Here is a 22,383-nt window from a genome sequence, read left to right as displayed (position 1 = left end):
CTACCACCAGAATCCTCAGCCAATATGGCCATCATGCCAGAACGCAGCCAGATATTTCCAAGCCCAGAGAATTCAGAGACCCCTCTGCCAATGATTGCTCTTCCTGTTATGGTGGTGGCCATAATGTGCGTTTAGGCCGCACACTGCTCTACTACTCTTATTGAAGCGGAGGTTGTTCCAGAGTTCCCTGTTTGCCCAGATATGACCACGGACATCATTCCCAAGTTTCAGTCTGTTCAGATGGAACCATAAAGGTCGTTTCCAAGTCTTCTGTCTATCTAGATGTGACCATGAAGGTCGTTTCCAAGTCTTCTGTCTGTCAAGATACAACCAAGAAGGTCATCCCCAAATTTTCTGTCTGCCCCGATGCGACCATTGAGGTCGTTCCCGAGTTTCCTGTCTGTTTAGATGTGACCACAGAGGTCTTTTCAAAGTTTCTTGTTTGCCCAGATACGACTAAAGAGGTCGTCCCTGAGTTTTCAGTTTGCCCTGATGTACTGTAGCCACTGAGACCAATCTATATTCCCTTGGCTGATCAAGATACCTTCATCATGGCCAGAGGCCGATCAAAGTCACCTTACCATTGCTGCAGAGACCGATTAAGATCCCTTCATCACTGCCACAGAGACCGATCTAATCTCCTGTGCTCAAAGTTCCCTTGATGCGGCTACTGAGGGTGCCATGATCTCCTGTGTCCCAAGTTTTCAAGACACGGCCATGGGGGCCACCATGATCCCTGAGCTACCTGCACCTACATGGCACCCTGAGCTACCTGCACCACTATGGTCCACTGAGCTGCCAGCACCTCCCTGGTTTCCTAGGTTGCCGGTGCCATCCTGAAGGTTCCCTGACCTGCCCGTATATACCTATTCACCTGCCTGTCACCTGACACAGCTCCAGGAAGCTCGCCCTCCCACCCTAGCTGGATTCTGTTTTGCAAGAGGTTGAACTTTCCGGAAGAGAGGGAGTACTGACACGATCTCCATTCACCTGTCCAGTCACCTCAGCAATCTACATTTCCCAGAATCCCTCCTCCCTCTCACCTGCTCACACTCCACAATCATATATAATATATAATATAATAATATATTGCAGTAAATATATTAATTTTAAATGTAATATTGAATAACACACTACAGTTAAATTATAATCAAGTACTTTACTTTAGTATTTTAGTCAACACATCAAAATAAGTGTACTTCTTTGAAGCACAACAAAAGATCATTAAAACATAATGATTTAAAACTTTTCATTTCGCATTATTACAAAGAGCACTTTTTTCGTGTAATTAAGCGTAAGAAACATTCATGAAAGTGTACTCTCTGAAGTGACCTTTTATTTCATTATTGTATTATCTGCAAGTACAGTTTTTTTAGCACACTTCTTTTTCACAAGGGTTACCTCTCTCTTTCTCTCTTTCAGCCAGTAATGATGACTGTGATATGTTCGTCTGCCAGTGTGACAAGGCTGCAGCGGAGTGTTTTGCTCAATCCCCCTATAACGCTTCCAATAATCATCTGCCCTCAAGTGTTTGCAGTTCAACATCCAGAGATATCAGCAGCTTTATCACCACTCTTGTTGCATTCATGGTCACTCTCGCAGTACTTTATAGCAACAAAATACCCTGCAATCAGTGAAATGTGCATGCACTGAACAATTATTGTTATTTGTAGTCATTATGGTGAAGGAGTCTTTTGTGTGCTGACAGCTGTTTTGCATGTACTCAAGTGTTTTGCAACTTTTCCAGGCCATCTCATGAAATTCTCATCCTTTTTCGAGAAAACTGAATTCTTGTACCAGCTGTGCAAATTGACAACATATGCTCATGTTCTCAAAGAGCACACACACACATATGTGTACCCAGTGTACATAAACACACTCAACTTGCACAAAGCTGTAAAGATCTCAACAACAAACTGTATGTTTGTGCTTTTGTGTGCGTGTGTGTATGCACATACTGTATATTAACATATCTCACATGAGTTGGCTTATCAGTGAGCCTCGCCCATCAAGGTTATATAGATTCTATAAATAATTGTCTTTAAACACCTGTTCATCTGGTCTTCACCATGAACACCTTTCTGTCTCTCGTAGTCCTGAGTGTGAGTCTGCCCACCTGTGAGTATATTTAAAATGGGATTTATTATTCATCTGCTGTACAGGACCTTATTGTCTTAATAATTTCTCTTATGTATGCAAGGAAAATATTTAATATAGATTTATGAGATGATTAAATATAGATATTAAAAAAAAAAAAAGTTGAAAAATAGCATTACTAATTAGTCAGTCAAATAATGGCACTAAAGACCTCTTGCCTTCATGTATTAGATAAAATATATTTTATGAGAATGCTGTAATAAAACTTAAAGGGCTAGTCCACCCTAAAATTCTTTACTTACTCACCCTCATGCTGTCCCAAAACTATATGCTTTTCTTTCAACTGTGGAACATAAAAGTAGATATTTTGATAAATGTCTCAGTGTTTTGTTTCGGTTTTGTTGCTGTTTTTTTTTTTCCATACAGTGGAAGTCATTGAGCTCCATGTTGATTAGGTTTGAAGTTTCCTTGAAATATTTTCTTTTATGTTCCATGCACAGAAGAAAGAAATGCATAGGTTTGGAACCACATGAGGTCGAGTAAACGATGACAATTCCCATTTTGGGGTGGAGTATCGCTTTATACAAGACCTAAAGCCAGAAAACTGGGTGTGTTGAAAAGATCATAGAGTGAAATGTCAAAGAGCTTAGGGAAGAGCAGAGAGAGTTCTAATGAATTTGGTTCATTGTCTATATAACTCAGGTTTTTTTTTTTTTTTTTTGTCTTAATTTTTTCTATAATATATAAATTGAAGATGAAGTTCTTTTGAAAACTACAACTTATCCCTAAAGTTGATGTCAAATAAAAAGAGTGCTGTCACTACCTGGCTGGATTGTAATACTGACAAATAAAATGGACACCAATTTAAATTTTGTAATTTGGTAATGAAATTTATTTCTCAAAAATAATTATTTTAAAATATTTAAGAAAATAACTGGTTAAGAAACTAACTGGTTAAGTTAGTGTGTTACATCTGACCACCTGACTCTCCCTCTACAATTTTACCATGAGACGGATCACTATGCAAAGCATAAACAAAACATATGAAATTGCTATAAATATTTTGTAAGACAGGTGGTGAATAAAAGATACTATTTTATTTATTTTGATGATAAATTCATGCTATATGGTGCTTCTGTTGATTAATGAAGTCTGTTATATGAAGAACTTAAAGGGACAGTTCACCCAAAGATGAATATTTACCCTCATGTCATTCAAAAACATTCTTTTTGTCCATTCAAGTTCTCCTGGGAAGTTCGTATTTACGAGTTGGCAAGTCATAATTACACTGTGAGGTGCGTTCAAGATGGTGGTGTACCTTCTCTTAATGAACTACACAAAAATACAGGAATATTTTTTAACTCTACTTCTAGAAAATGAAGAACAAAGAATGCGGATCAGTTGTGTTTGGCTTTTTATGTTTTTAATAATTTATGAAAAGTTACCCTCAACTAAAGATGCTGAATCCATTGAAAGGATGCAAAAGAACCATTATAAAACAAAGTTAATAGTTCATCTATTCTGAAGCCATATGATAGCTTGGTGTGAAAAGACTGAAATTTAAAAGCATTTTTGCCTTTGTTAGACAGTTCAGTGTATATATAACAGTTGGTGATTAAGTATCACAGTCTGTTATTTACATATTATTTTGATTCTAATCAGCACTAATAAACTATCACTGTTTAACAGTGCTGGCGACTCTAGACTACCGTGCGCTGTGGCAGTTCAGGTCCATGATCCTCTGTACCATCCCTGATAGCTGGCCTGCACTGGATTACGCAGACTACGGATGCTACTGCGGCAAGGGAGGCTCGGGCACACCGGTGGATGAACTGGACAGGTCAGATTACAGAGACACTGGAATCAATCATTTGAATCAGTTTTGTCTGTCACACTTAGGCCTGCTCAGACTGAAAAGATTAGTGCACACTTTGTAACTATAAATACAGAAAACTGCACGTTGTACAAATTAAAGTTGGCATGAAATGGAAGATCTTCCCTAATGTGAGTGAAACAGCTTCTCGAAAAAGAAATATCGTAGGACAGGACTTGATTTTGTCCATCAGGATCTGATTCCATGTAACACATATCTCTTAAAATATAATTATTAATCAAAAAGTGACGGTGACAAACTTTATAAACATGCCCACTGCATTCACTATTCCTCTCTAGGTGCTGTCAGGTGCATGATCAGTGTTATTCAGACTCATGGCAACATGATGACTGCTGGGGTATCTTAGACAACCCCTACAGTGAAGTCTATTCATTCTCATGTGACAAACCGGCAAAGAAAGTCACCTGCAATGGTAAGTCCCCAGATAACAAAAATATGTTCTAAGAACATTTTGCCAACGTTTCCATTAGGTTATGAATATTTTATTTCTGAACATTCTCTGTCCAGTTTTTTAAACGTTTTAAAAACATTTTTTTCTTGGTTATGCAGACGTTAAGGGAACATTCTACTTTACAAATATTATGGGAACATTACTTTTGAATGTTCTCTGAACATTTTGAAACAAGTATTTAAAAATGTTAGACATGATAAATTTTTTTAAAGACCAGATAACTTTGAACAAATGTTCTATTAACGTTACTGCAAGAATGTTTGTTCATAACTCTGAGAAAACCTTGCCAGAACATTAGGGAAGTTCTGAGAATGTTTCCTGTTAGCTGTAGGAGAGACTGTAGGACTCAGTAGGACAAACTGTGCTAAAGAATTCTACCTGAAAGCTGTTTGTAATTGAGACCTGAACTGCATCTGGATTGTGGCACATAGTTGGACTGCTGTTTTTTTTTGTCTCTTGCAGCTGACAAGAATCGCCCCTGTGAGATGTTCATCTGTGAATGTGACAGAAAAGCAGCCGAATGCTTTGCACAAGCGGGTTACAACCCAGAGCACGAGCACTATCCTAGTCAAAACTGCAAATGACCTGACACGTGATAAAGTTTTAAGACTGTCCATAAAGTCTCATTAAACTTAGCAATGGTATATCATGTAACAGTTTTTGTGTGTGTGTGTGTGTGTGTGTGTGTGTGTGTCTTCATACTAATTGTTATTTGATTCATAGCAGAGAGATTATTTAATGGTATGTACATTCATGCAATTAAAAATATTTAATATAATTTTCTTAATATTTTTGTCTGTTTTCCAGTAAAAATGTCTAAGTTAGATTTGAAGTTTTATATATTAAGAACTGTTTTTTTTAGAGGATATATGTTCATAAGAATTAAGTTTAATTTTCTTTCCATTGGCAGTTATTCTGGTTTTATGAGGTTTATGCTTAAAACAACTAAAAACAATTTCCCAATAGGGGAAGAAACAAACCGTATTATAAATTATCTGAAAACAAGTCTTATGCAATTGCTTCTCAAGTAAATTCGGTCAAAAATACTATTTAAGAAAATTACTTTTGCAAGTTAAGTATTTACATGCCATTATTGACAGAATCATAATAAAACATTTAATAAATTAAACACTAAAAAAAATTAGTGTAATCCTGCATGGATACTAGTTGACTGTCACATTAATTTTTGAAATAATATGTTACATTATGTTTCATACACTGAAAAATAATTTTCTTCAGTCTTTCTAATAAAAACATCTAAACATCCTTAAATTTACTTGAGAAGCAAAATTTCCTTAGATAAGGTTTATTAATCTTGTCTCATTGATAAACTGTTTTAAAGGGTTAGTTCACCCAAAAATGAAAATAATGTCATTTATTACTCACCCTCATGTCGTTCTACACCCGTAAGACCTTCGTTCATCTTCGGAACACAAATTAAGATATTTTTGATGAAATCTGATGGCTCAGTGAGGCCTCTATAGAGAGCAAAGCCATTGAAACTCTCAAGGTCAATAAAGGTACTAAAACATATTTAAATCAGTTCATGTGAGTACAGTGGTTCTACCTTAATATTATAAAGAGACGAGAATACATTTTGTGCGAAAAAACAAAATAACGACTTTTTAACAATATCTCGTGATGGCCGATTTCAAAACACTGCTCTGGAGCTTTACGATTCTTTTGTTTCGAATCAGTGATTCGGATCTCCTATCAAACGGCTAAACTGCTGAAATCACGTGACTTTGGCGCACAAAAAGTATTCTTGTCGCTTTATAATATTAAGATAGAACCACTGAACTCACATGAACTGTTTTAAATATGTTTTTAGTACCTTTATGGATCTTGAGATTTTCAGTGGCATTGCTGTCTATAGAGGCCTCACTGAGCCATCGGATTTAATCAAAATATCTTAATTTGTGTTCCGAAGATGAACGAAGGTCTTACGGGTGAGTAAAAAATGACATTATTTTCATTTTTGGGTGAACTAACCCTTTAAACTATTTGCAGAAAACTTTAATTTAACTTCATATTCAAGATGTATCTTCTCATAAGTCTATTATCTACAATCTTGCACCTCAAATAAGAATGTTTAGATATTTTTACTGGAAAAAGAGACAAAAATGCTGCTTAAGAAACAGATTTTTGCAGTGTTTGAGCTTAGTTGTTATTTGTCAGTGGTTCTTGGGTTTGCCCTCACAGATGTAAGGGTAAGAGAGCGTACAGTCTGCATCATTCCACAGCCTCCGTCTTTCCTCAATTATCCGAGCATGGAGCTGCACACAGTCCTCACCATTCACACGGACATCCCAGTCATCTGGTTGACCTATATCCCAGTGGCTGAAACAGACATCAAGAGTTAGATTAAAGTGTCTCTTATGCTATTTTAAAAGTTCCTAATTTTGTTTTGGAGGTCTCCTACAACAGGTTTACGTGGATTCAAGGTCAAAAAACACTTTCATTTTCTCATAATATACATTACAGCCTCATCTCTTTTCTCACAGTGTCTGAAATGGTTTGATAAAGGATTCAGTCTCTCGAAATCCCTCCTTTTTGAGAGCTTCCTCTGCTCTGATTGGTTAGATGGCCCAGTCTGTTGAGATTGGTCTACCGCAGTGTTTCCCAACCTTTTCCAACTCACGGCCCACACAACCAAACATGTACGTTTCCACGGCCCACTGCAAGAATTTTAATGGACCCCACTATTTGGGTCACATAAACCACTTTTCCACCATCGGGCCGAACGGTTCTTAGAATGGAAAGGAATGGTTACAGTTGTGTCTCCACTTGAGCCTGGTATGGCACAGCACGATTACAAAACGCTCTCAGCCTGGAATTCTTGGCACAGTTGTCTAAGTAAATTGTTGCGTTACCAAGGCAATGACTGACGCTTTTATATTACATTCCAAAGAGTGGCCGTTATCAGCCCCACAGTGGAAAATGAAACCGTAACCGTACCAGCTGGCCCAGATCGGCATGGAATGGAATGGTCATGCAATGAGAACCGTGTGGCCCGAAGGTGGAAAAGGGGTGAATTCCACATTTGCAGCATGTATGTGGCCTTTAATAAAAGAAGCAGTCTACTCTGCACAATAAATTTCTTTACATCATGTCTACACCTTGTTCGTTAAATGAGACTATTTGCGGATTTGTATAACTCAGCACTGAACAAATACTCCAGTGTTTTGAACTTAAACACCTCTGACTGGCCATTACTTTCAAGAATTCAACAGATATAGACTAGTGCTAGGTAGTCACTACTGTATTTTCTTCGTTTAGCTTTATTTTTAGTCTTTTTAACGTCAGGTATTGCTGAAGATTTATCCTTACTTGTAGATAAAGAAACATCTGCATTTGCCCTTTTTTCAGCGACCCTGCTGATAACCATTTATCCATGTTTAAAGGGTTAGTTCACCCAAAAATGAAAATTCTGTCATTAATTACTCACCCTCATGTTGTTCCACACCCCTAAGACCTTCGTTCATCTTCATTGCCAGCAATGTCACCAAACCTCTCAAGTTCCAGAAAGGTACACTGTAAACCCGAACGCTCAAAATACTTAATTGGTTTGAGTAGGACAAACTTAAATTGAACAAATTAGTTCAGTTAAATTAACTGCTATGAGTATTTAGAACTTTTTTTTCTTTTGAGTTCACAGCACTGACATATTTTAAGTAAACTGAACTGTTTCATTGTTTTGAGTTGTATGAACTAATTTCTTTTAATTTAGACTAACTTAAGTTTAACTGAAACTGGGCTGAGATTTCTATTTCCCAGCATGCTTTGCCCCTGGCACTCGAAATTGAGAGTAAATGATAAAATTAAGTGTTATATAATGTTTTTTTGTGCACGATTAATGGTAAGGGAGATTTAGTAGTGATTATTGTTTTGCTATGCTAATTTAGAAGACTTTCTGTTAATGTGGGCTTTTAGAGAGTTACCATCATGGTGACAAGTAGCGCATGCGGCTTGGATTGAGAGCAGGTAAGTTACATGTTTTAAGTTGCTGTACTTATTTAGTGCTATACCATGGTATTGTTAACATGTTAGCAGATTAACAAGTTGGCATTTTCTGTATTTTCTTAGGGTTTACAGTGAAGTAAATAACTCGTTTGATTTGCAAGAACTCAAAATAAAAAAGTAAACTAAATATTTTATGTTAATTGCTATCAAAATGTATGAGTTAGCTAACTCAATACTTCAAGTTAGAAGAAATAAACATACATGAGTACTACAAACTCAAAACTTGATAGTTCTGCTTACTTAAAATTGGGAACATCATAACTCAAAAAAATTTATGTAATTGATTACCTCAAATTTTTTGAGTTAGCCCAACTTATTCAGGTTTACAGTGTAGTTGATTTTAAGAGCTATTTTTTGACCCATTTAAGTACAACTTGATACATCTGTACATCAGTCTTTAAAATATGGTTAAAGTGTACTGCCGAATGTACTGAAGCTAAAATTTACTTTAAAGTCATTTCTATTAAAACTTGCATGTCATGTATTTAAATATATTTGTAATTACTGTGAGGGACTCGACATGGAGGCAAGATGGAATCCAAATGCTGGAAGTTTAATAAATATCAGCAAACAAATCCAACACAAAAGGCATAGACGTAGTCGATAAGGCAGGCAGGATAAACAGTAACAAATAATCAGTCCAATAAGGCAACCACAGCAAAAACAATAATAATTATTGTAAAAATCCAATAAAGCAAGCATAATGGTCAGTAACATGAAGGCAAAGAAACAGGCAATGTGAAACACTTGGTAAGGCAGTGATAAACTGGCAATACTTTGCAAAGCAGCAGTGGAAATGCATGTCTATTTATGCAGGAGTGAGGCAGGAAGTAACCAACGAGCAACAGTCCATGTTAGTATTCAGGAGAGGGCTCCCTCCGGTGGCTGGATGAATGAGTACCAACCTCATTCATTACAGAACCCCTCCCTCTACGAACACCTCCTGGTGTTCTCCTTCTTGGTCATCCCCTTAGTTGTGGTGCAGGACGATTTGGGTGATGTTGGTGGAACTCTTAGATCAGCGATGGGTCCAATATGTCATTGGCGGCTACCCATGATCTCTCCTCCGGTCCGTAGCCCACCCAGTCCACCAAGAATTGCATCTGGCACCCTCAACGACGTGAGTCCAAGATCTCTTTGACCAAGTAAGCAGGTAATCCATCAATCTCCAGTGGAGGAGGGGGTTCAGGATCTGTGGTTCCGGGGCCAGATGCCTGGTGGACCGGTTTCAGCAAGGACACATGAAAGGAGGGAGAAACACGGTAGTTAGCAGGAAGTTCCAGACAGTATGTCACAGGATTGATCTGTTTGACAATTCTGAACGGACCAACATACCTGGGGTTTAGCTTCCTGCAGGGTAGTTGCAACTTCAGGTCCTTGGTGGATAGCCAGACTCTCTGTCCAGGCTGATAGTAGGGGTGGGGACGCCTCCGTCGATCAGCTTGGATCCGTTGGGCCCAGATAGCCATTTGCAGACTTACGTGAGCGCTGTCCCACACCCGTTCGCTGCATCTGATCCAATCGTCCACCGGGGCACTGTAGAGGGTTCACCCGACCAAGGGAATAATGGAGGCTGGTAGCCTAAGACACATTGGAAGGGAGTGAGTCCAGTTGAGGAGTGAGTGAGAAAGTTCTGTGCGTATTCCGCCCAAGGAATAAAGTCGTTCCATCTTTGCTGTTCACGGCTACAGTAGGACCTGAGGTATCTTCTTATTTCCTGGTTGAGCCTCTCCACTTGTCCATTAGACTCGGGGTGATAACCTGACGTGAGGCTAATGTTGATGTCCAGCTGTTTGCAGAAGGCCTGCCAGACTCTGGAGGTGAACTGGGGTCCTCGATCGGACACAATGTCTTCTGGTAGGCCATAAATCCTAAAAACTTGGTGGAACAGAGTAACAGCAGTTTCCATAGCAGTGGGTAAATCTTTCATGGGGATTAATCTGCATGACTTTGAGATACTGTCAATGAAAACAAAGATGGTTGTATACCCATTGGAGTTAGGCAGATCCGTGATGAAGTCGATGGACAGGTGGGACCAGGGTCTCTGTGGGATGGGGAGCAATTGAAGTAGGCCGGCCAGAAGTTCTCTGGGGGTTTTGGACTGTGCACATACTGAACAAGCTTTAACAAAAACAGTGACATTGTTAGAAAGAGAGGGCCACCAGAATGAGTTACGTACCAAGCTGATTGTTCTGTGGATGCCAGGATGTCCAGTACTAAGAGAGGTATAGACCCACTGTATCGTTCTTTGACGTAGGGTATGAGGAACGTACTGCTTGGTTGGAGGGCATTCAGGTGGTACTGGGTCTGTTTGTTGTGCTCTTTTAAGCTCTTCCATGATGTCCCAGCTGATGGGTGCAATTATGACAGATGGTGGTAGTATAGGTTCACTTTGTGGTGTAAGATGGGGAAGGTCATGGCGGCGGGAACTCTGCTTTGCTGTTTTTGCTGCCTGGCCGATAAGCTGGTCTTGAGTGTTTCAAAGGCTTCCTGAGCATTGTCACTCCATGTTAATTTAGAGGGTTTGTCCTTTAGCAGGGACGTCAAGGGAGTTGAGATGAGGCTGTAATTGCAGATAAAGCGTCTATAAAAATTTGCAAAGCCCAGAAAACGTTGCAACTCCTTGATTGTGTGGGGTCTTGGCCATTTGGTGACAGCCTGGATCTTTGAGTTGTCCATCTCTACACCTTGGTGACTGATGATATACCCCAAGAATGTGGTTTGATTGTGTGGAATTCACATTTTTCTGCTTTTACGTATAGCTGGTGCTCTTGTAGACGAGAGAGGACCATCTTGATGTTCCTGATATGCTGGGTCCAGTCGTTGGAGTAGGTGAGTATATCATCAATGTAGGCTATGACACACTTGTTTAGGAGGTCTCTGAAGATTTTGTTGATAAAGGATTGGAATACTGCTGGTGAGTTAGCCAGGCCATATGGCATAACCTGATATTCGTAGTGCCCCCTAGTGGTGATGAATGCGGTTTTCCACTCGTCACCCTCTCAAATGCGAATGAGGTTGTATGCACTTCTCAGGTCCAGCTTGGTATAGATGCAGGCTTTGCGAAGCTGTTCAAGAGCAGAGGGGACTAAAGGGAGTGGATATCTGTATTTGACAGTGGCAGTGTTAAGACCCCTGTAATCGATACATGGACAGAGACCTCCATCTTTTTTTCCTCAACGAAGAAGAAACCAGCTGCCGCGGGGGAAGTAGAAGGGCAAATGAACACATATGAGAGTGCTTCTTCAATATATTTCTCCATTGCCAAGGTTTCAGGTCTGGATAAAGGATAAGCTTTGTTCTTAGGTGGTGCCATGTTAGGCAGCAATTCAATCACACAATCCCAAGGACGGTGAGGTGGTAACTGAGTTGCCTTGACTTTGCTGAAGACCTCAGAAAACTCTGAATATTCCTTGGGTATGGTGGTGGATGTATAGTTTTCTGGACTTTCAATACTGGTGGTGAGACAAGGCATGTTAACAGCAACTTGTAGACAGTTAGCCATACAATAATTTGGCCATTGTTTGAGCTCACCCTGGTGCCAGGAAATGAGGGAATCATGGACAGCCAGCCATGGATGGCCCAAGATGAGAGTGTTTGGGGGAGTTGATGACATGCAAGGAGATTGTCTCTGTGAAACAGTCCAATTCGGATAGTTACTGGAACAGTCTGGTGAGTGATGCCTGTGCTGATGGGTGCATTATTTACAGCAGTGACGTTGATTGCAGGGATACAAGGTACTGTAGGTATCTGGAGTTCTTGCACAAGATCTTGATGAATCAGGTTGAGTGCAGCCCCTGAGTCGACTAGCGCTGAAACATATTTGGAGTCATTGTTAGAAGAAAGCTCAATGAGCAGTGAAAAACTGTGATCGGGGAGGTGTAAGGGTTTCGTTACTCACACTAGTCTTGGAGTATGGAAGTCTCCTCCCTTTGTTAGGGCAAGCAGAGTTTTGGTGATCCTTCCCTCCACAGTAGTAACACGGTCCTTCCCTTTTACGACGTTCCCTTTCCTCAGTAGAAATCCGTGTGTATGCAATCTGTATGGGTTCTGGCGTGTCAGGGCATGTCAAGACGTGGTAAACGCTGGTGACTTGGGGCTACTTCTTGAGCTTGGAGAGTTTCGTAGCAAGTTATCGATTCTTATTGCCAAAGAAATGAAATCAGTGAGGTTATAGTCAAAACCATTACATACAAGTTCTGCTTGCAGGTTGTGATTGAGTCCCTCTCTAAACACAGTCTTTAGTGCCACATCCTTCCAACCACTTTGTGCAGCTAGCGTTCTGAATTCTACAGCATAGTCAGCGGCTGAGCAAGAGCCCTGGCATAGATGGAGCAGTTGAACAGAAATATCCTTCCTCCGGTGGCTGGATGAATGAGTACCAGCCTCATTCATTACAATTACATGTTTGTAATGATGAAGTTATAATCAAGTACTTTACATGTGCTTTAGTATCTTAGTCAACACATCAAAGTAAGTGTACTTCTCTGAAGCACAACAAAAGAACATTAAAACATAATGATTTCAAATGTACTTTAAGGTAAAACTTTTCATTTCACATTATTACAAAAAGCACTTTTTTAGTGTACTTGAGCGTAAGAAACATATTCATGGAAGTGTATTCTACAGTGGCATGCAAACGTTTGGGAACCCCTTGCAGAATATGTGAAAATGTGAATAATTTTAACAAAATAAGAGAGATCATACAAAATGTATGTTATTTGTTTATTTAGTACTGTCCTGAGTAAGATATTTTACATAAAAGATGTGCAAATTTATGCAAATTTGATACAATTGAGCACACTTCTTTTTCACAAGGGTTACCTTTCTCTTTCTCTCTTTCAGCCAGTAATGATGACCTGTGATACGTTCGTCTGTCAGTGTGACAAGCCTGCAGCGGAGTGTTTCGCTCAATCCCCCATAACACCTCCAAGAGTCATCTGCCCTCAAGTGTTTGCAGTTCAGCATCCAGAGAGATCAGCAGCTTTATCACCACTCTTGTTGCATTCATGGCCTATAGTCTACCTCCATCTGATTCTACTTCCGGGTCGAGAACGCTGTGCGTGTCTGTGCTGCCGCTTCGCACCTGGACTGTTTGTATGTTTTGTTACATGTTTTTCCACCGTTCTGTTTGGATTATTTTTTCAGTATTCTGTCTGGATTACTCAATTTCTCACTGCTGATCTTTGAACTGGACTATTATCATTTTCAAACTCCTGTTGTCTGTGAGCTTGCCACCTGGCTGCTGCGAGCCCTCTACCTGTTAACGCCTCCACCACGTTCGGCTCTTCTGATGGGTGAGTTACCGCTCTCTCAGTCGGTTGCGCTGTTCGTTTAATAGCTTGCTATCTGGGTGTGTTGTCTCCTATTTAGTATGCCCTTTTTGGTGAAGTGGCGTTCAGGTCCTGGCTAACGTGGTTTTCGCCTGTGATCGGCTCGCATTTGCTCAGTACTAACATGCCTCGGGCAAAAGTTTTTCTTTTTTCTTTTATCTGCCTCATTTTCTATCTCACTTTCATAATGGATATTGGATATTTACCATCACAGCTAAGGGCCTTGAACTGCCACCCACGTCTCGATTCTGTGACGTATGAATGCTGTCGGAGTCTAAGGATTCTCCGGCGCCCACGATACATTCACCGCTCACGGCGTGTCTTCAGGAGTACCTTTTGCTCTAAGCCTGATTCCCTTCTGTGCATCTGGACTAACCATAGATTGTCGTCCATGACCAGACAGTTACCCGCCAGCAATACTATACATCGCTCTTTAATTTATCTCACTGATGCCCAGCAACATACCGCTAACTTGAATTCCCTGCATCGTCACTTTGCGCTTCTGAACTGTCGATCAATATCGGATAAAGCCCCTTATCTCAATGAAATTATCACTGACAATAAGCTTGACATTTTTCTTCTCACTGAAACTTGGCAAGTTCCGGATGATTTTCTGCAGTTGAATCTTCTCGCACCTGAAGGATATAAGTATCTGTCCAGACCTCGTCTGCATGGTAAAGGGGGTGGTCTCGCTGTCATTTATAGAGACAATCTCCGACTCACGCAACTTAATTTTCATGATACCAATTCATTTGAATATATGGTATTGAAGGCTGACTCTCTTATAATTATTTTGCACTATCGTCCTCCTAAAGCCCTGTCCAACTTTTTTTCTGAACTCAGTGAACTGTAAACCCTTGCCTGTTCATTGACATTTCACATTCTCCTGCTTGGTGACTTCAATATTCATGTCGATACTGTTTCCTCTAACACTAATCAATTACTGTCTGTTTTTGAATATTTTAATCTGACTCAGAATTTTCATTTTCCTACCCATACTCGTGGTCATATCCTTGATCTGATCTGTACATCAAGGGTTGATATCTGTTCCATCTCTTCCTCTGACATTGGTATCTCTGATCACAAACTTCTTGATTTTAGCTTAAATCTGCCTATGCGTAAAAAATGCCTTAAAACTGTTATTTCATACCGCAATCTGAAAGCTATTGATACTGCATCATTCTGTACCTCTATTGTTTCTTCGAACCTCTCTGATGTCTTTGATATATCTTCTCCCTCCATGATATTATCTAAATATCACTCCATAATTTCTGAAATCTTACAGCAGCATGCTCCTATTAAGACCAGAAGTGTCCCTTCTTCCCACTCTTCTCCTTGGTATACCCCTGAGCTCCGTATTCTTAAGGCTACTGGTAGACGGCTTGAGCGTCTCTACAGAAAAACCGGTCTTACTGTACATTATTTCGCTTTTCTTGATCATACCAAAATATACAAATCTGCTCTCATCTCGGCTCGCTCTAGTTTTGTCTCTGCCACAATTAATAAATCAAGTAACAGGCCAAAAGCATTATTCAATACAATAAATAAGCTTACTAAACCTCCACCCCAAGACGCCATAGCTTCTAATGAGCTTTGCTGTTCTTTTCTGGATTATTTGCTTGAAAAGACTGATGCCGTCCACCAATGCTTCTCTACTGATACAAAGCTCAACTATCCACCAAATCTATCCAGTCAAACTCTGTCTTGTTTTTCTTTGACGACCCCATCTTCTGTCTCTAAGTTAATCTTGAAATCCAACTCTTCTTCCTGTCAACTTGATCCTGCTCCTACTTCTCTCCTGAAACTTTGCCATTCTTCCATCTCTGCACCTATCTCTCACTTCATCAATACATCTCTTACCTCTGCTTCATTTCCTCTACCTCTCAAAACTGCTGCAGTTACCCCTGTTCTCAAGAAACCCAACCTCGACCCCTCAGTTCTATCTAATTATCGTCCTATTTCAAATTTACCCTTCATAGCTAAATTACTGGAAAGCACTGTTGCCTCCCAACTCCAGTCTTTTCTAAGTGAAAATAATCTCTTTGATCCCTTTCAATCTGGTTTTCGCCCCCTCCATAGTACTGAAACTGCACTTGTAAAGGTAGTGAATGATCTACTGCTTTCTGTTGACTCTGGTTCTCTGTCTATACTTCTGCTACTTGACCTCAGCTCTGCCTTCGATACCGTCTCCCATGAATTACTTGTTTCTCGTCTCTCTGATTTGGGTATTTCTGGTACTGCTCTTTCTTGGTTCTCTTCCTATCTCTCTGACAGACAGTTCTACATCTCAGTTAAGGATTTTCAATCACCTACTGTCCCCCTGAAGCGAGGTGTTCCCCAGGGATCCGTTCTCGGGCCTTTATTATTCATAATTTACATCATACCACTAGGTCAAATTTTACAACATCATGGTCTTAACTATCACTTTTACGCTGATGACATTCAATTATACTCACTCTGCACACCTACTCTACCTCCCCAAACTGACAAAATCTCCGCTTGTGTGAGAGACATAAAAGATTGGCTTAATTCAAATTTTCTGAAACTGGACAAAACTGAGATTATTTTCATTGGAACTCCCTCACTTACCAGCCATATTTCTACCGACTTCACCTGTGAAATTGCTGGTTCTCACATCAAAACATCCAATACTGTTAAAAATTTAGGTGTAATCATTGACTCCACCCTTTCCTTTCAGTCTCATATTACCTCTATTACCAAATCTGCATTCTTTCATCTACGTCACATTGCCCAACTCCGTCCCTTCATCAGTAACAAAGACGCTGAAACTGTCATCCATGCATTTGTCTCATCACGCCTTGATTACTGTAATGCCCTTTTCATTGGTCTACCTGCCAGCTCCATTTCCAAATTACAATACATTCAAAACTCTGCTGCTAGAATACTCACCCATACCAAGCGTTCTGCTCACATCACCCCAATTTTATATGATCTCCACTGGCTTCCAGTTGCCTACCGTATTAAATTCAAAATTCTCCTGCTCACTTTTAAATCTTTGCATGGCTTGGCTCCCTCTTATATTTGTAATATGCTCATCCCCTACACACCGACTCGCTCACTACGTTCCTCTGACTCTGGCCTTCTCGTTGTCCCTCGGCATCGCCTCTCTTCAATGGGGGGCAGATCATTCAGTACTATCGCACCCAAACTCTGGAATTCTCTCCCCCGCTCACTCTGTTGTGTTAATAATATCTCTGAATTTAAATCATTACTCAAAACTCACCTGTTTTCTGAATGTTATACCTCTGATTTGATGAATTGATTGCTCTGCATTATTATTAATATTTCTCTGAATGTTATGTTATGTCTCTTAAGTCCTGTTTTGTATTTCTGTATTTGACTCTATTCTTCTGTATGCTTCCCTGTCCATTATTGTTTTCATCATTGTCTACTTGTATTATCTCTTCCTTGATAATTGTAAAGCGTCCTTGAGCCCTGGAAAGGCGCTATATAAATAAAACTTATTATTATTATTATTATTATGGTCACTCTTGAGTACTTTATAGCAACAAAATACCCTGCAATCAGTGAAATGTGCATGCACTGAACAATTATTTTTATTTGGCCAAAAATAAACCTTTTCCAGGCCATCTCATGAAATTCTCATCCTTTTTCGAGATAACTGAATTCTTGTACCAGCTGTGCAAATTGACAACACTTGCTTGTGTTCCCAAAGAACAACACACACACATCCTTGTTTATACTACTTTGTGGGGTCCAAATGACCCCACTAAGATAGTAAGATGAAGATTTTACGACATTGTGGGGTCCTTTATTCGGACCCCACAAAGACAACATCTTAAAAATATATAAGAATGTTTGACAAAATCTTAAAAGTCACTATAGTATGGCCCTTCCCTACACTTTACCTAAACCTACCCATCACAGGAACCTAACCCTAAACCTACCCGTCACAGGAACATAATGTAATTTTAACATTCTTACATACACACACACACACACACACACACACATATATATATATATATATATATATATATATATATATATATATAATGTTATAAGGTTCTTTTATTTTAAGTGTATACATAAACACACTCAACTTATAGAAAGCTGTAAATATTTCAACAACAAACTGTATGTTTGTGCCTCTTTGTGCGTGTGTGTGTGCACTGTATATTAACATATCTCACATGATCACAATATTCACAAAGTTGGCTTATTAATGAGCCCCACCCATCAAGGTTATATAAATAAGTTCTATAAATAATCGTCAACGAACACCTGTTCATCTGGTCTTCACCATGAACACCTTTCTGTCTCTCGTGGTCCTGAGTGTGAGTCTGCCCACCTGTGAGTATACTTAAAATTATTTACTATTCATCCACTGTACAGGAGCTTATTGTTTTAATAATTTCTCTTAAGTATGCAAGGCAATTATTTAATATAGATATATGAGATGATTAAATATAGATATTTAAAATAATTTGAAAAATAGCATTTACTAATTAGTCAGTCTAAAATAATAGCAACAAAGATGTCTTACCCTCATTTATTAGATAAAATATATTTTATGAGAATGCTGTAATAAAACTTAAAGGGCTAGTCCACCCCAAAATGAAAATTCTGTCATTATTTTGGTCAGAAAAAAAAACTGTATGCTTTTCTTTCAACTGTGAAACATGAAAGAAAATGATAAATGTATTTTTTGTTTGTTTTGTTGGTGTTGTTTTGTCCATACAATGGAAGTCAATGGGCGTAAACACAGTCTTTCCAACATGACTTGAACACTGTAAAAAGTAATACACTCTATCTACTCAATAAAATTGTGGCAACAGATTACAAGCAATATTATTAATTAAATTCAACATATAAGAATTGAGTTAGAATTAATCAAATGATTAATTATTTACCATTTAAAATGTGTAAAATTAGCAAACACCATTACAAAAACCACAAAAAGCAAAGAATCAAACTACCAAACTAAATGAAACACTAATCACCATAATGGTGACCAGACATTTTTAATAAAATCAACATCAACATCTAAACCTCTGTTAATTCTTGTGTTTATCTTTCCTTCAGTGATTCTTAATTCATATTTGACGTCTGTTATTCAGATATTTTTGTTTACATTTTACTTAAATTTTACTCGTTTTAAATGGTTGACATTTAAGGAATCAATTTGATTAATTCTAACTCAATTCTATTTGTTGAATTTAATTAATAATATTGCTTGTAATCTGTTGCCAAAATTTTATGGAGTAGATATAGCATATTACTTTTTATAGTGAATGCACAATTTCTTCTGTGGAACATAAAAAGTAGTTGAATTTCTTTAAGGAATGTCCTGGCCTTTATTTTTCATTTAATGACACTAAATGAGTAAGGATGCAAAAGAACCATTAACATAAACCATAAAACATGGTGCATGGTTCATATGACTTATGTGCTATTCCACATCTTCTGAAGCCATATGATAGCTTGGTGTGAAAAGACTGAAATTTAAAAGCATTTTTGCCTTTTGTTAGACAGTTTACTTTAGTATATATATAACAGTTAATGATTAAGCAATACAGTCTGTTATTTACATACTATTTTGATGCTAATCAGTTTGAAGCACTAATAAACTATCACTGTTTAACAGTGCTGGCTCTAGACTACCGTGCGGTGTGGCAGTTCAGGGACATGATCATCTGTACCGTCCCTGATAGCTGGCCTTTACTGGATTACGCAGACTACGGATGCTACTGCGGCCTGGGAGGCTCAGGCACCCCAGTGGATGCACTGGACAGGTCAGATTACAGAGACACTGGAATCAATCATTTGAATCAGTTTTGTCTGTCACACTTCGGCCTGCTCAGACTGAAAAGTTTTGTGCACACTTTGTAACTATAAATTCAGAAAACTGCACGTTGCACAAATTAAAAACGGCATGAAACTGAAGTTGCAATAGTCTTTCCTATTGTGTTGTATATAAGAGGCAAATGGCTTCACGAACAAGAAATATTGTAGGACAGGACTTGATTTTGTCCATCAGGAAATGATTGGATCATTGTGGTTTGCTATGGCTGTGATGTCATGCGAGTGACAGGTTGTCCCGCCCTCGCGCCAGTAAACACGTCATCAGAGAAGTCGCTGCAAGAGGGAGGGGAAGGTTTTTTGATTAAAGATTAAAGGCACGTTAATTTGGAAAAAAAAAAAATGAATGATGTGCACAGACGAATATAATAAATACCGCAATATTCCATAAAAAGCAATAATTGATCATTTTGATTTAATGCTGACTTTATTTTTGTAGGCAGTAAAAAATGAGTGCATTGCTATTTTGGTTGAGAACATTTGATGGCATTACCTTCTTAAGGAGCTTTTCAGAAAAAGTTCAGATTGGTATACCTTATCATCTTGACTCATGAATATTAACTGCCACCAAGCCCATTGTGTTCTCTATTCCTCTCTAGGTGCTGTCAAGTGCATGATCAGTGCTTTTCAGACTCTAAGCAGCAAGCTGACTGCCAGGGTATCTCTGACAACCCCTACACTAAAGAATATTCATTCTCATGCAACAAATCGACAAAGAAAGTCACCTGCCATGGTAAGTCCCCAGATAACAAAAATATGCTCTAAGAACATTTTGCCAACATTCCCATTAGGTTATGAACATTTTATTTCTAAATGTTCTCTGTCTGTTTTTTTTTAAATGTTTTAAAAACATTTTTGTCTTGGTTATGCTGATGTTAAGTGATCTATTAACGTTACTAGAAGAATGTTTGTTCATAACTCCTTGCCAGGGAAGTTCTGAGAACGTTTCCTGTTAGCTGTAGGACAGACTTAAGACTCAGTAGGACAAACTGTGCTAAAGAATTCTACCTGAAAGCTGTTTGTAATTGAGACCTGAACTGCATCTGGATTGTGGCACATAGTTGGACTGCTGTTTTTTTTTGTCTCTTGCAGCTGACAAGAATCGCCCCTGTGAGATGTTCATCTGTGAATGTGACAGAAAAGCAGCCGAATGCTTTGCAAAAGCGGGTTACAACCCAGAGTACAAGTACTATCCTAGTCAAAACTGCAAATGACCTGACACGTGATAAAGTTTTAAGACTGTCCATAAAGTCTCATTAAACTTAGCAATGGTATATCATGTAACCGTTTATTTTGTGTTAATTGTTATTTGATTCATAGCAGAGAGATTATTTAATGGTATGTACATTCATGCAATTAAAAATATTTACTATATTTTTCTTAATATTTTAGTCTATTTTCCAGTAAAAATGTTTAAGTTAGATTTGAAGTTTTATATATTAAGAACTGTTTTTTTTTTTTAGAGGATATACGTTCATAAGAATTAAGTTTAATTTTCTTTCCATTGGCAGTTATTCTGGTTTTATGAGGTTTATCCTTAAAAAAACTAAAAAACAATTTGCCAATAGGGGAAGAAACAAACCGTATTATAAATTCTCTGAAAACAAGTCTTATGCAATTGCTTCTCAAGTAAATTTACTTTCTTTAAAAAGTTATTATTTTAAAATTATTATTTCAAAATTAAGAAAATTACTTTTGCAAGTACATTTACATGCCATTATTGACAGAATCATAATAAAACCTTTTATAATTTAAACACTAAAAAACAATTCGTGCAATCCTGCGTGGATACTAGTTGACTGTTAAATTCATTTTTGAAATAATAATATGTAACATTATGTAGCATACACTGATAATTTTCTTCAGTCTTTCTAATAAAAACATCTAAACATCCTTAAATTCAGCTGAGAAGTAAAATTTTCTTAGATAACGTTTATTAATCTTGCCTCATTGGTAAACTGTTTTAAACTATTTGAAGAAAACTTCAATTCAACTTCAAATTCAAGATGTATCTTCTCATAAGTCTATTATCTACAATCTTGCACCTCAAATAAGAATGTTTAGATATTTTTACTGGAAAAAGAGACAAAAATGCTGCTTAAGAAACAGATTTTTGCAGTGTTTGAGCTTAGTTGTTATTTGTCAGTGGTTCTTGGGTTTGCCCTCACAGATGTAAGGGTAAGAGAGCGTACAGTCTGCATCATTCCACAGCCTCCGTCTTTCCTCAATTATCCGAACATGGAGCTGCCCACAGTCCTCACCATTCACACGGACGTCCCAGTCATCTGGTTGACCTATATCCCAGTGGCTGAAACAGAGTTAGATTAAAGTGCCCCTATTATGCTATTTTAAAAGTTCCTAATTTTGTTTTAGAGGTCTCCTACAAGAGATTTACATGGATTCAAGGTCAAAAAACACTTTACAGCCTCACCTCTTTTCTCACAATGTCTGAAATGGTTTGATAAAGATTCAGTCTCTCTAAACCCCTCCTTTTTGAGAGCTTCCTCTGCTCTGATTGGTCAAATGGCCCAGTCTGTTGTGATTGGTCTACCGCAGTGTTTCCCAACCTTTTCCAACTCACGGCCCACACAACCAAACACGTACGTTTCCGCAGCTGCAAGAATTTTACTGGACCCCACTATTTGTGTCACATAGTGAATTCCACATTTGCAGAATGTACGTGTCCGTTAATCAAAGAAGCAGTCTACACTGCACAATACATTTCTTCACAACATGTCCAG

The 22,383-nt window shown here is 38.4% G+C and overlaps 1 protein-coding gene across 3 annotated transcripts; it reads left to right on the top strand.

Annotated features, from left to right (window-relative positions):
* The first annotated feature begins 1,919 nt into the window (after positions 1-1,919).
* Positions 1,920-20,921, top strand: LOC127517530 (phospholipase A2-like). 3 transcript variants are annotated; one of them, XM_051903301.1, is made up of 4 exons: positions 1,920-2,118; positions 3,787-3,937; positions 4,270-4,403; positions 4,905-5,096. In XM_051903301.1, the coding sequence occupies exons 1-4, from the start codon at positions 2,070-2,072 to the stop codon at positions 5,024-5,026; spliced, it is 456 nt and encodes a 151-aa protein (XP_051759261.1). In that variant the 5' UTR covers positions 1,920-2,069; the 3' UTR covers positions 5,027-5,096. The 3 variants fall into 3 exon arrangements, with proteins under 3 accessions (XP_051759261.1, XP_051759264.1, XP_051759262.1); XM_051903304.1 differs by lacking the exons at positions 3,787-3,937; positions 4,270-4,403; positions 4,905-5,096 and adding exons at positions 19,428-19,575; positions 20,242-20,375; positions 20,735-20,921 and having other exon boundaries at positions 2,042-2,118; XM_051903302.1 differs by lacking the exons at positions 1,920-2,118; positions 3,787-3,937; positions 4,270-4,403; positions 4,905-5,096 and adding exons at positions 17,999-18,133; positions 19,428-19,575; positions 20,242-20,375; positions 20,735-20,921.
* Positions 20,922-22,383: the final 1,462 nt, after the last annotated feature.

Source organism: Ctenopharyngodon idella, chromosome 8 (assembly GCF_019924925.1).
Source record: "Ctenopharyngodon idella isolate HZGC_01 chromosome 8, HZGC01, whole genome shotgun sequence".
Classification (NCBI taxonomy): domain Eukaryota; kingdom Metazoa; phylum Chordata; class Actinopteri; order Cypriniformes; family Xenocyprididae; genus Ctenopharyngodon; species Ctenopharyngodon idella.
The sequence above is the reverse complement of the archived record's forward strand: the minus strand, read 5'-3'. Positions and strand labels throughout refer to the sequence as shown.